We start from the raw sequence: 14,048 nt of genomic DNA on the forward strand, positions 1-14,048 counted from the left end.
GTAATTTTATTTAATATTGAATAAATATCATAAATTCCAGGAAGATATGACTATCATTTGATTTTTGCTAGACTTTTAAAACATGGGTATGTTTATGGCTTCAAAAACGTCACTACGTAGAATGTTGTTTTAAAGCGTCAATAATGTAAACATGATTTTTGTCTCATATTTTCATTATTTTTGTATGCTGTAAAAAGTTTTTTTGAATATTAGCAATTTATTTGAAGTTTCTTCTTTTAAAAGGTAAAAAAGTTAGGATGTTAATATTAAATTACAGTTACATATGGGGTGGGGGGTAAACTGTGGTGCTCATTGGAAGTACCTACTGAACTCTCTCCTTCTCTAATATTTTTAATATCCATAAACATATTTCATTTTCATCAACAGTTATCAATGATGTAACTATATATAGATTCAAATGACTCAACCATGAATGATTTAAATCCAAGCTTCTTATAACACAGTTGTTGTGACAACCACATTTCAAATGAGAGAGAAATAAGCCCTTTTTTGGTAACTGCAGTAAGGAACTGTTCTTTTCTATCCAGGAGAGAGAACTGAACATTCTGAAAGTGAGTTATTTTCAAAACCAACATTCTGAAACAGGAGTTGTGTTCATTTAACCTGTTACTTCCTGTTTCAACTCACGTCACCCCCTCTCTGGATAAAATTCTGTTTATACCTAGATTATACTGGCAGCCACTAAAGGTGACCCATGTCAAAATTTACACTAACTTAATCGCTACTTACTGTCATAAGTTTCATAATAACCCCTGTGTATCGCTTTATTGCAGGTCAATAGTTTTTTAATTTTGAAATTACTATGAAACTCAGAAAAGAGCATAAAAATTGCCTTATTTCCCTGTGTTTTGTGGAATTTGAACAAATATTTTGAAAATTATGCTCATTTTTCTATTTTCTGGTAATTTTAAGTGTGTATCACTTTATTGCAAGTGTCTAAAAATGTATATTTTCAGTAATAAAATTATTCTAATTTCATATTTCTATTTATATGAAATAAAGAGCATATCTGGTAACAATATTAACCAAAAACTTTCACATTATTTTGTATAAAGAAATATTTATTTATCAACATAACTTCCATGCTTCAAAATCACATTGAATAGCCTCTTGTTAACTGATGATTTCAATCGGCAGATTTGAGATGTGATGCTATAGGAAACTTCCAAAATCTTCCAAATTTCATCCTTCGACGAAAATTGAACACCTCCTTCATAAACTTTCATCTTTATTATTGACCAGAGCTGCTCAATTGGGTTTATATCTGGAGAACAAGGTGGTTATGTCATAAAATTTTCTCCTCTAATGACTTAAGGTAGGATGTCGTAGCCTTGGGTGAGTGGTATGGCGCATTGTCGTACATAAAAATCAATTTGCAGTGACATGCCAAATATTTAGTTAGGCCTAATTAGCAATCCATCTGACATATTGATATTTGGACTAGCTTTTTTTTTCTTTTTTTTTTTTAACTTCTGTTTTTAGCAAAATACATTTTATTTTGTTTCTGTATTTTTTATTATTTAGAGAACAGTTTAATCGATATTTGTTGACATTGAACTTGAATGCAGTTGTGTCATAATCTGTTGGGAAAAAGTCCACAGGTAACATGTTTCATAAATGGGATTGCCAACTCCCAACTTCGATCCTGATCCTTTGAACAGTGGCCATCTTGAGTTAATGATCATTTCTTATATGAATATCAATATTATAGTCAAGGTATAAAGGCGAAACATCTGCTTGTTAGATAAATACACTCCCCTCCTCTGACCATGTCTTGTCTATCTTCCTTTGTTCTATTAAAAAAGCGACTAGAGACTTTTGTCGGATGTATTTATCGCTAGATTTTCTTTAATTTTTTTTTTATCAATGTCAAGTAGTTTTAAAATAATTTTCTTTTGCTTATTTAGAAATTGAATAAAAAAAAAAAAGAAAAAATACTGAAAAATCTTTATGGTGTACATACTCGTCACGGAATAAAGATATCATATTCCAAAAATCATGTAAATTGATCTAGTAGGGTTTTTTTTTTTTTTTTTTTTAAACTAAGAAAATCAAAATTTATGATTTTTAGCAATTTTTTTTATATAGTAAATTGTATCTGATTTTTATGTTGATAGTTCAAATTGACTTTATTTATACAACATAGCGGATCAAAGAATAGCATCACGCTTTGTAATAAAATTTAATTTTTCTTAAATTGATCAGGCAGTTTTTTTTTTTTTTTGTTTTTTGATTTTTGGAATCATCTGACATCTTTGTTCTGTGACGGGTACACACATCATAAAGATTTGTCTGTATTTAACATATTTTTAATGAAGTTGAATTCTAAAAAAGAACCCCTTTTATATATGGACAGCAGTTAAATGAGGTCATAGTTGCATAGGAATAAATATTATACTCAGCAAATATTATTTTTATTAAGAATTGTTGTATCAAGTTGAGTTGGTTTTTGACAGCAATTAAATGAGGTCATTGTTGTCACTAGAATGATTATCATCCACAACTTTTTTTTTTTTTAAAGCTGAACATTACATGTGTCTAAACATCTGTCATACATCTCTTCAGCTTTTTCACATATTTTATAGGGGACAACCTGGGTGGGGTGTTGTGCAGCAAGATGTTTGTTCACATTACATTTAAATTTCTGCATGTTGGTACAGTCAGGTGTGTAGGGAAGGAATTCTGAAGTCAAGTGGTTCAAGGAAAGAAGCTATTAAAGTAGAAAATCTTCTGGCGTCTATGGACCTGTCTAATCAAGAGGTGGAAGTACTTGTAAAACAGGCATGGAAATGCAACTCTGCCACATGGGCTGTAACTTGGCAGACAGTGCAGATAATCTATCAGGTTAGAAATTCTGTTTTTGTGTACTGTATAATCGGGAGAAACGAGTGGTTGGTTAACTAACCTAGATGTGGCAACAATACTCCATACATGGCCTTATATAATGTTGCTAGGTGTGAGAAGTTTCCTGGCCCGATAAAGTAAACTTACCTTCTTTGCGTCAGAATTGTGATTTGTCAGAATTGTGATTATTATATAAAGAAAATTTGATTCGAGAAAAATCAAAAGGGCAACCACCAGAGACATGGGCTAACCAGATAAAGGTTTAGACTGGCATCCTACTCCTAACAATTTTGTTCTCAAGTATGTGGCAAAGCTCTCTGGAGTATGCACATAAGAAAGAAAAGATAATCGACAAATTAAGAATAGTGATGGTTTACAATCATGCAGTCCTGAGACCAGCGTCTTATTAGGTTGAGAAGAAAGTTCTTGTGGAATTTTTAATTTTGATTTCAAATGATGTATTTTCAAATAAGTTTTTTGTTATAATATCTCTACTTTATATATCATTTGAAAGAGTGTTTTTGCTCTATCCAATCGTTTAAATTACAATCGTTTTAAAACAATTGTTTTTTCAGAACGTTGAATACAAGATGGAAAAAAAAGCAAATTCGCACAATTTTCCTATTTCAATTCAAGCTAGGCCAAAAAGCTGCTGAAACAGCTTGCGATATCAACAAAGTTTGGCCCACTACTGAATGCACAGCACAATGGTGGTTTAAGACCAGGCTGAGATTGTTTACCATTATGAGTTGGCCACAGGACGAGTGACTAGAGGTGATCTGGTGTCTCACGATAGAATCAAACACATTTATGATGACCAAAGAGACAAGCTTAACTATCTGGCCAGGACAAAGCTAAGCAGAAAGTAGTAGGTGACACCGAGTTGTCTGCAAAGTGCTTACCACCTGGAATTGAAGTATTGGCTCGCCAAAATTGACAGGGTGATCAACACCATCTCTAGGAAGTGTGGTGTTGGGGAGGAGATCGCAGTGCATGTCATCTACGATTGTCCACACATCCACTACCCTCCAGCTGAACCACCACCTCCAGTCCTTTAGACTGCATCCTCCCTTTGGCTATCTGACAGAAGTGGACCTCTACGTCAAATCTTCCTGATGTATCCAAACCAACTATAAAAGCCAATTCCAACCTGTCTTGCTGCTCAACAACAATGGCAGCTACAACTACAATGAGCCACAATAACAATTTTGAATCTGTTTAATTTCTAAGCTTTGTGCTGATTTTCTTTTTCTTCCTTACCCACAAGAGGAGCTGACAACTCCTTCACATTGCTCAGATCGACCATAAAACTTCACTTTTGATCTACAACCTTTCCATTGAGCTAATGGGTTCTAGCATTGACAATACCGAAGAATCCAACATGGCTACCACTGCACACTCATGGAGTTAATGTAACACATTCACACATGTCTACATGCATGCATTGATATGTGTATGTATTGTGATGTATGGAAGTGAAACCTGGTTAGTGAGGGCTGCATTATATGGAAAGAAATGAGAATGAGATCAGCTTAAATCTGATGACCTCCGAGAAAGATTAAGTTGAATATGGAGATGTGTAAAATAGGAAATCTTTGACAGTGTTGAAAGAATGGATGAGAGATCTTGGGTTTGTAGAACACTTGGGATATTATAGTTAATTGACCGAGGAAGGCCAAGGAAAACATGGATATATTAAGGATGGACTTGAAAGAGGGATAAATGAAGACCTGGTCAGAGATATGTTAGTTTGGAAGTCGGTTTTTAAAAAGCATCCAACATATGCCAGCATGTAAAATTGACGTTAAACCAAAGATGATGAATATTTTAAAATATTTTGTCTTATTTTTCTACGTGATTCATATTAGTACCTTTTTAATTAAAAAAAAATTTTTTTTTTTTTTTTTTTTTGTTACAGAGTGGCCATTGGATCGGAACGATTTTACTGAACACATGTCGCCTAATTGAAAGACCTTCCAAAAAAGATGGCTTCTGTTTCAAGCTTTTCCACCCTTTGGATCAGTCAATATGGGCCACAAAGGTAACCGCATATTTATAACAGCCTACCTCCTTAAAATAGTGTAAAATCTTGCAAATAGATCCACTGTATAAGCATATTTTTTATTTTTATTCATATAGATTTAAAATGAATTAAATCACATTAAGCTTAAGTCAATCCACAAAAAGTATAGTGATCTGAAGGGTAAGTGGTGTAATGAACATGAGTACATCCGGGTTCTTCCTCATACTAAATAAGATTGGATGGTTATGACATAAATACCAACCAGTAGATCAGCTTGAAAAGATATTAAAAAGTATGATGCAAGACTCTTAACGATATACCAGCTCCGACCACAAACACTCGTTCAATAAAGGCGATTTACTAGATTACTTGAAATGTAGCTAGGACTACTCAGTTACTTCAAACAAATATATCCCTTTTACAGGACTGTGTGGGATTATACCCCATTATGAATCAAAAATATTGCAACAATCAGTAAGTTAAACCCAAATTCCAACTTCAAGTATAGCAGATATCTTGGACAAGCATACCCTATTAAGTCATTCTGACAAAGAGATGGTATTAGATGACAACAGCTACCTAGAAGAAATAATCAGTGCAAATGATGATGTAAACTCAATACAACGAGAAGGATGAAGTAGCATAGGTGAAATTTCATAATGTATTATCCTGGATAAGTTGTATAGCAGTTGTGTCAGGAATATCCTGTTATGTGGCAGTGGATGCAAAACCCTCAACCTATTATTGTTTTTTGCCAGACTGCAGTGTAATGACAAATCCATGATTAGCTGGATCTGTAGTGTGAAATATGACTAAATCCAGGATAACTAATATGTTTGACATATGCTTTTTTTAACATGGGAATCACCAAGTACCAAGGCCTGAAGACCACTCAAGGATAAGGGTTAATGAGTGTACAGTGGTCACAGCATATTAATAGTTAGTGTTGGAAATGGAGTAGAAATAGATTATTGGTGTGTGTGTGTGGGGGGGGGGGTCAAAAAGAACTTATTTGCATAAGATTGAAAGACAACCATACTGTAATCAGCTGGAAAGCAGGCCAGTGGAACAGTTCCAGGAAAGGAGCTTTGTTCATGGAATTAGCATTTAGATTTAAGCATAGAGAGTGGGGAGAAACTGTTGATGGTTGTTGTAGCTAGACAAGTGTTTTTGTGAAAGTTTAGCAAGGGGAGGGGCATAGATGAGCACTTGCCATGAAATTATTTTGTATTTCTTTTCAGGTAAGGATGCACTTCTTCTAGCGTGCTTCATAACTTTGCTTGACATTGTGTATAACCTTCGGGAGAAGAGATAAACTCTACACCATGTTTGACTCTTATGTTTTAATGTTTTTCTATAGCTCAACTTACTCAAATATCGGTTGGAACATCAGTAAGAAAAAAGCTGATCCATATTCAACAAACACATACGCACACATGTTAAAATATCCATATTATAGAAATCAGTATTAACAGAACATCCAAATAAGTTCCAGTAAGTGTTCAATTTTTCAAAAAAAAATCTAGACACACTTGAAATTTTCTTTCAAATTCATCTATTATTGATTAGGTCTAAAATTATTGAATGTATTTTTTTAATAAAATTTCTTTCATAGAATAAAACTGAAATTAAACAAAGAACATCTTATTGAAGAGTGTATATTTATAAAAACTTTAGGCATTTAAATTATTTTTATTGGTATTTTTAAGATTTAAAATAATTAATAAAAAAACAAAATATTCAATATTCATTAAAGCCATTTGCCATTTTGTAGAAATGTAACGTCAACAAGTTTTTCTTTTGTTTGTAAGAAAATACAGCTATGCTAATAAATGTTTTTTGTTGTTTGACCTAATTCTTGAAAGTGTTATTTTTACTTTTTACAAGGCAAAAATTGTGAACATAACTATTTTTTTTAATTATTTCTGAGCAGCAATATATCTCCACCCAGGCAATATCATGTGAACACCACTAGTAAACATTAAATAAAAATTAAATTCAGCAAATAAGAGTTTTATTTAGAATTAAATAAATTCTGTGACATTCTTTGTATTTATGTATCAACAAATTATTGTTTTGCTTATAAAATTGAAATTAGAACCATCCTTATCTATTTGCCTCTCCATGAGAGTAGACTACTTAGACACAAAATTGGTTTTTGATGTGGGAAAATCCAGTTCCTAAAAAGAGGAACTCTGAATTGAGACAAAATTTAAATTGCTTTGGTCTAGAAGGATTCCTTTCACTGACTGAGAACTAAAGATGAGATGTATCAGAACACATATTAAACTTTGCTTCTAGCCAAATTTGAAAAATATATTTTGTATTAATTGATTTCTAGTAATTTCTCTTTCTTTTTAGGGACCAAAAGGTGAAACCATTGGGGCTTTGGTTCAACCACTGCCATATTCTCATTTGATATTTCGTGCTCCATCAGAGTCAGCAGGTAATGTCCATCTTTTCTAATTTATTTTTACACAAATACTTACTATTTAATTATACTAAATAATATCCAAGATTAAATGTTTTTTATAAATACATGTACTGCGTTTCTGAAATTTTGAGATGAGAATTGGTTATTCGTATTTGGATTTTTTGAACTACTGTTCTCATCTCAAGTGTCATTTTCATGTTTCAGTGGATGTAACCTCGGACCTTCTTTAGGTGTATTTTGTCGAACGTGGAAATCTTTTTGTTGAACTCTGAAATATGCACAGTATTTCAAACGAAACCCTTAAGCATGTTCTCATTTTGTCATCCATGATTGGAGAGTGCTGAACCATGCAAACTGGAGAGTTAGTTTGCTTAATATAAGAAAACGTCTGACCCTAGTTGAAGAAAGAATAATTTGATTAAATAATTCAAATTAAAGTCTCAAAATGTATGGCTTTTATTTCAAAACTATATTCTAATATACCTATTCTAAATGCTTAGCACTTTTTTTAAATACTGAGCACTTTATTATAACAATACTTTTTCTAATAATTTCATTTAATATTTATTTTCAAATTTTTTCATTAATTTTTTTTTATAAAATTTGTAGGTAAATGTTGGATGGATGGTTTAGAGCTGGCGTTACGTTGCACGAGCCTCTTAATGAAATCGATGGTTAAGGATCCAGATGTGAGTACATCTGTTGTTAACACAGAATGTTCGGAATCGTATCTCGATTCATCTTTTCAAACAGAAAATAATGACCAATTGGATGATAGTGACTGTGAAAAGCATTTTGCCAATCAAGGTAAGTAAAAAAAAAATTACTTCTTGCTTATTTTTCTAATTTACATTAAAAATGCAAGTATTAAGCATTTAAAAAAAAAGAACAAACACTTGCGTGTAAAATAAAAAAAAAAAAAACATATATATATATATAATTGTATATTTTTTTGTACTTTTGTAGTGAATGAATGTGAGCATGCACAGGAATTGATGGAAGATGAACTTTTTGATTTGCTCTTCAGCAGCCTGTCTGATTTCGATTTGAGCCATTTAATGACATTTTTGGATACTAACAAATCCACAACTCTTAATGCTCATTCCAGGATTTAGTCTATGCTGTCAGTGTAGCCACAGCCCATATGGAATGTGACTTTTATCTATTTTATTGTTCATAATTTTAGTATGTTTGCTGATGATTAGAAATACAGATGACCTTTGCAGGTATTTATACATCAAATCTGGATGGATAGATGTCTGTGTCCAGGTTTTATTTTTTCCAGCCGAATGTTATGTATAGTATCCTAGATTAGATATTCAACAGAGCGGGTTTACACACACACCACACACAAAATTTTTTTTTTTTCAATCACTTCCTATATTCTTTTGTATCAGCAATTATTTGGTGGAGAATTGATCCTGTTCTGTCATTTGTAATTTCGATTTCATCTTCATACAAAGGAGCCCCCCCTCCCAAAAAAAAATAGGCCACCTGTTACTGTGAACAATGCCTAGTAATAACTGAGGACAGTTATAGTGCTTGAGCAGTCCATGTGTCAAGTAGATATGTTACACAGCAATACTACTATTCACGATGGTACCAAAGTGATGAAGAGTATGGTAGAAATTTGAGAGAAAATATGCAGTGTAACTTTTATTTTAATGTTATCAGACTGGGCTCATGTTTTGAAGGAAGAGCTGAAGAAATGTTTTTTTAGCATTTTCCAAAACTAAGAAAGTTTATTTTGATAAACAAATGCTTATGGTAAAATATAGGATATAATCTATATAACTCTGTGGGGCTTGCTTGTCGCCATGCATCCACTTTAAGACGAGCAAGTTACTCTGTATTATTTGAACTAGTTCTAATCTTCAATGTTATTCTCTCAATGTTTTGGCTGATGTAACTTCTGTCTGTTTGGTGCACTATTGATCTGTATCAAGTGTTGATTCTTTTTTGATAATTCATTTTTTCACTTGTGGTAATTGATGAGCAGAAAACTGAATAATGTTGAAATGTTGGATTCATCTATTTTCATGTTTTATTTTTATATATTTGAAGGTCTTGAAGAAGATTACAAAACGGATCGTGATGAAGCGAAGAGTGAAATAGAGAGTGAATTTAGTCAATCAGACGAAGATGAATACAGACAGTTCAATGAAGATTCTGAACCTGTTGAGACACCATATGTCGAAAATGAACATGAAGAACTTGGTGTAGTAAGTCAAATGACTTTATATTGTGCAAATATTGTCTTTGCTAAAGCGACAAAACCTTAATTTCTTCAAGAAACTGCCCAAGATGAGCCAAAAAAGACATCTGACAAAATATTTTGTCCTATTGGCTAGTCAAAAAAAAAAAGATCCAAGTTTTTTTATGTAAAACACTAGACAAGTTTTCAATTTTCAATTCTCTCAAGCGTACTCTCTTTCATATCCTTTCTCAATCCTCTTATAACAAGGTGTGTTAAATAATTTTTAAGTTGATGATAAAATTTGTTTGCCTCATTTTTATTTTTTTTTGTTTTTAGCAAGGTGATGAATCTCAAACCGAGGAGGTAAACGATGAAGATAAAAGCCTTATTTGGGCCCTGCTGAAACAGGTAAGTTTTCATATTTCCATGCATTTTATCACTGAATTACACCAAGAGAATGTTATCCTCAATATACTTCATTCCATAAGTAAGCCGTTACATCTTCATTTGAACTTCATATCACAAAACTCATGGCAGCATAGCACCATTCACAATAACAGGGTTCGTACAGATTTGAAAAATTTTTGGATTTTTACTTTTGCCTTGAAAAGGACTTATTTTTATTATTGAAAAAATCCTTGGAAATATGAAAAATATCTTGAAAATTGTAACCTTTGTGTCCCCTAAAAATTTGTGTGAAAATATTAAAAATAAAATCAAAATAAATGCTATTAAATAATTTTTTTTAAGTATTAATAAAAGTATCATTCAATTTTTTTTTAAATATTGAAAATAAAATCGAAATGCATTGTTCTGAAATAAAATAGTACAATAGTTACGTCCCTTTATCACCAAACTACTCTGGTAGTTTCATGATAAAGATTAAAATCTCCATCTATTTTTGTTCTTTCTCATTTATAATTTAATCAAGGGGGGGAGGCAAAAGAAGCAAGTAGTAGTAGCGACTGCCATAAATAAAATATTCTCCTCCTCTAAAAAATATTTTCCTTGCATGGATGGGACTCTCCAATGGCAGTGATAATTTAAAATTAGGCTGGCCAAGCAAAAAAAAAAAAAAAAATTAAATTGGACAAGACAGCAGCCATCTTGGTCGAAAATTAAAAGTTGTAAAGTGTTAATATTTGAGAGGAAATAAAAAGCATTTAAAGCTACTTAAAACCACCAAAAATTAATGCAAGTAAGTTACAAAGCAACTCCTATTGGCTTTGGTAACATTTATTTGTTATATATTTAATTTTTTTAACACTTTTTCAAATCATTGAATTTCCAAACTACACATAGATGCAAAAATAAATAAAATATAACCAATCTAGTCAGTCAAAGTTAATTTGGTGACCATGATTATACACCTCTTTACACAATCAGTTGATTGTACAAATTCAATAGACTGCCATTGGTATAAAGATTGTGCCGGAAATACTTCAGCAAATCATGGATGCCATGTTGAATGATCTGGATTTTGCAGTAGTATATCTTGGTGATATTTTGATAAAAGCATAAAATGAGAACATGTAAAAATAGTACCAAAAAATTAAATAATACAGCTTTAAGCTAAGCATTAGTTGATGCAAATTGTTTTTAACAATTACATACTTGGAATATTGATGAAAGGTTGAAAACCAGATCTACAGCTATATATATATATATATATATATATATATATATATATATATATATGGGGGGGGGGGTCAAAATTGCAAACTATTTCAAACTTGCAAATTGTACACATATTAAGAACTCCACTAAATAAATTATTGTAGAAAGACACTAAAGAGTTCATCTTCTAAATGTCAAGACATCTTATTAAGCTCATACTGCATGAGAAATAAGATGTATATTGTGACTGATGTTAATAACCTTGATTAGGAGCTGTTTTATTAGACAAGATAAACAAGTAGCTGAAAGCAGCCTAAGAATGTTGTTCCTGTTTATTTTCCTCCCCATGAGGGCAGAATTGTTGTTGCTAACAGAAAAAACAATCACAGCCAAATAGAAAGAGACAATAAAAAAATAAGTTCTTACATTGTCATTGTGAGAATGAACTAGTATTAAGTGACTATAATGTAGTATCTGTTTTGATTCTACACTTCATCTGTTATTCTTAGCTCTCTAAAAAGTTTACAGCCTGTGATGTAATTAATGTGGAGTCAAAGATTTTTTTTTACAAAGAAGTTGCCAGTTATCAAGGCCCGAGGGCCACTGGAGGATAAGGGTTAATGAGTGCACAGTAGTCAAGAGGAACATGTCAGTCATTGAATAGTAGTGGAAATTTGATAAATTGAATTACTCAAGAGGATAGCTCATCAAGAATTTGTTCACGTTGGACTTCACGACAACCATATTGTAGTCAGTTGGAAAGCAGGAAAATGGAACAGAGTTCCACAGGTGTGCAGTTCTAAGAAAGAAGCTTTGTTCATGGAATCTATGTTTAGGGTTAGGCACAGATAAAGAGTGGGGGAAATTATTGATAGTGGTTTCAGATAGACAAGTGTTTTTCGTGAAAGTCAGGTGAGGGGGGAACCATAGATTGGAGCTCAGATGTGCACTTGGCATGAAAATAACAATAAAGCAGAGACAGGCTCGTGACCTCTCTTTTGTGGAAAAGAGGTTCCAGGAAAGAGAAAAGGGCATCCCCCCACCCCCTCTAGGCTACGAAGTCTATTTTGAACTCTGTCAAGGCAGGATAAGCTGCTTCTAGCAGCTTCTAGCGAGGCAACTCTTTATGAAAGAATAATAAGTATGTAAATGAGGGAACAAAAATTCAGAAAATGTCTGTCAAAATTAATGCTTATTCAAAGCATTTAATTAAAAAAAATGTTTGATATTTCATTCAGTTTGTTTTCTTTAAGCATTTTGGGAACATCGTTTAGTTTTAGAATACTATTAAACTAAACATGATTTTATTTATTAAGTTGAAATACATATGAAATGTTTGAAAGCCAAATTCAACACAGTATTATGAAAAATAAAAAGTATTTGTTCATAATCAATATATTTTGGTGTTATACTCCTTTGTCAGAGTTTTATATATTTTTTTTTTCGTCACCATGATATTAACTTGAAGAAAAAGGTTTATAAAGATCTACATGCTGTTATCTGCAGGTTGATTTTGAAATGCCAGTAGAATGCTTTTGGCAACACGATTTGAAAATTAGGGTAGTGTTTTCCATGTTAGAAGCGTTGATTGAATTTCAATATTAAATTGAAATATCTTTAAAAGCCAAATTAAACGCAATATTATGAAAAAAAAAAGAAGTATTTACTTGTTTAAAATCAATATGTTTCAGCATTATACTCCTTTGTCAGAATTTTATATTTTTTCTTTTTTTCCTCGCTATGATGAGTTGAAGAAAAATGTTCATAAATGGTCTGAGTGCTGTTATCTGTGGGTGAATTTTTAAATGTATTTAAATTCAATTGACGCTTCTAACACAGAAAACACTACCCTGATTTTCAAATCGCATTATCAAACGCACCACAGATAATTGCACGTAGACCATTCATTAACTTTTTTTCTTCAAGTTAATATCCTGGCGAGGAGAAAAAAATATAAAATTTTGACGGAGTATAACTCCGAAATATATTAAATTTAAACAAGTAAATAATTTTTTTTTCATAATATTGCATTGAATTCGGCTTTCAAACATATTTCAATTTAATATTCAAATTCAATCAACGCTTCAGACATGGAAAACACTACCCTGATTATGATTTTATTTGTTTTTTGTTTTTTTTTGTTTTTTTGTTGTTTTTCAATTTTGGAATCTATTGTGTTTTTAAATTTTGGAAAATAATTTTCTCAAGATTATATTTTGGAATCATTTTAGAATTAAAAAAAAATTTTTTTTTTTCCAAATTCAAATTTTTGTTTATTTTCGAATCATTAAAATAGAATGTCAACTTCAGAAAAATTAACATTTTTTATACGTTTTTACTTCAATTTAATTTATTCTTTGCTTTTTTATTTTTACTAAGAAACTGTAGAAACTTAACTACCAACTCAATGTTTCATGTTAATACTATTCCCATATTATCAATAATGACTTTTCCAAATTCAGAGATTGTAAAAAAACGATTAATAATAAAGAAAAAATAGGAAAAAAATAAACTGCAACTTATTTTAGTAATCTAAATTTTTGTCTTAAATTTTCATCTTTTTATTATAAAAGTGGATGGTTTTGTTATTTACCTGTAATTTAAATTTCATTAAAATTGTACATAAAAATTCTCATGGTGCTTTGTATTCTCTGTAACCAAACTCCTTTATCAGCCTAATGGATACCATTGTTAACTATGGGAATCTATTATGCCAAATTAAAATCTTGTCATGGCTATAATGCTTAAATATGCACTAATACTGTTAAGAAAAGATTGAATTTGTAATTTACCCCCATCTCCTTGCCAGCTAAGAATAAAATAATTATTTATGTTTAATTTGTATTTGAATTATTCAGATTATTGGTCTCATCTTCAAGGTTATCCCCAAAATGTTTGTCAATGTAACCCCC

The 14,048-nt window shown here is 31.5% G+C and overlaps 1 protein-coding gene across 5 annotated transcripts in view; it reads left to right on the forward strand.

The window, feature by feature from the left end:
- Positions 1–14,048, forward strand: part of LOC145252644 (oxysterol-binding protein-related protein 8-like) — a 232,894-nt gene that overhangs the window by 185,227 nt on the left and 33,619 nt on the right. For all 5 annotated transcript variants that reach the window (XM_080112382.1, XM_080112384.1, XM_080112381.1 and 2 more), the window contains 5 exons: positions 4,784–4,906; positions 7,250–7,334; positions 7,932–8,129; positions 9,387–9,544; positions 9,856–9,927. In XM_080112382.1, the coding sequence (XP_079968508.1) occupies positions 4,784–4,906; positions 7,250–7,334; positions 7,932–8,129; positions 9,387–9,544; positions 9,856–9,927 (636 nt within the window). The remainder of the gene's footprint in view (positions 1–4,783; positions 4,907–7,249; positions 7,335–7,931; positions 8,130–9,386; positions 9,545–9,855; positions 9,928–14,048) is intronic.

The sequence above is a fragment of the Euprymna scolopes genome, chromosome 29 (assembly GCF_053919585.1).
Source record: "Euprymna scolopes isolate OS-2025 chromosome 29, ASM5391958v1, whole genome shotgun sequence".
NCBI lineage: Eukaryota > Metazoa > Mollusca > Cephalopoda > Sepiida > Sepiolidae > Euprymna > Euprymna scolopes.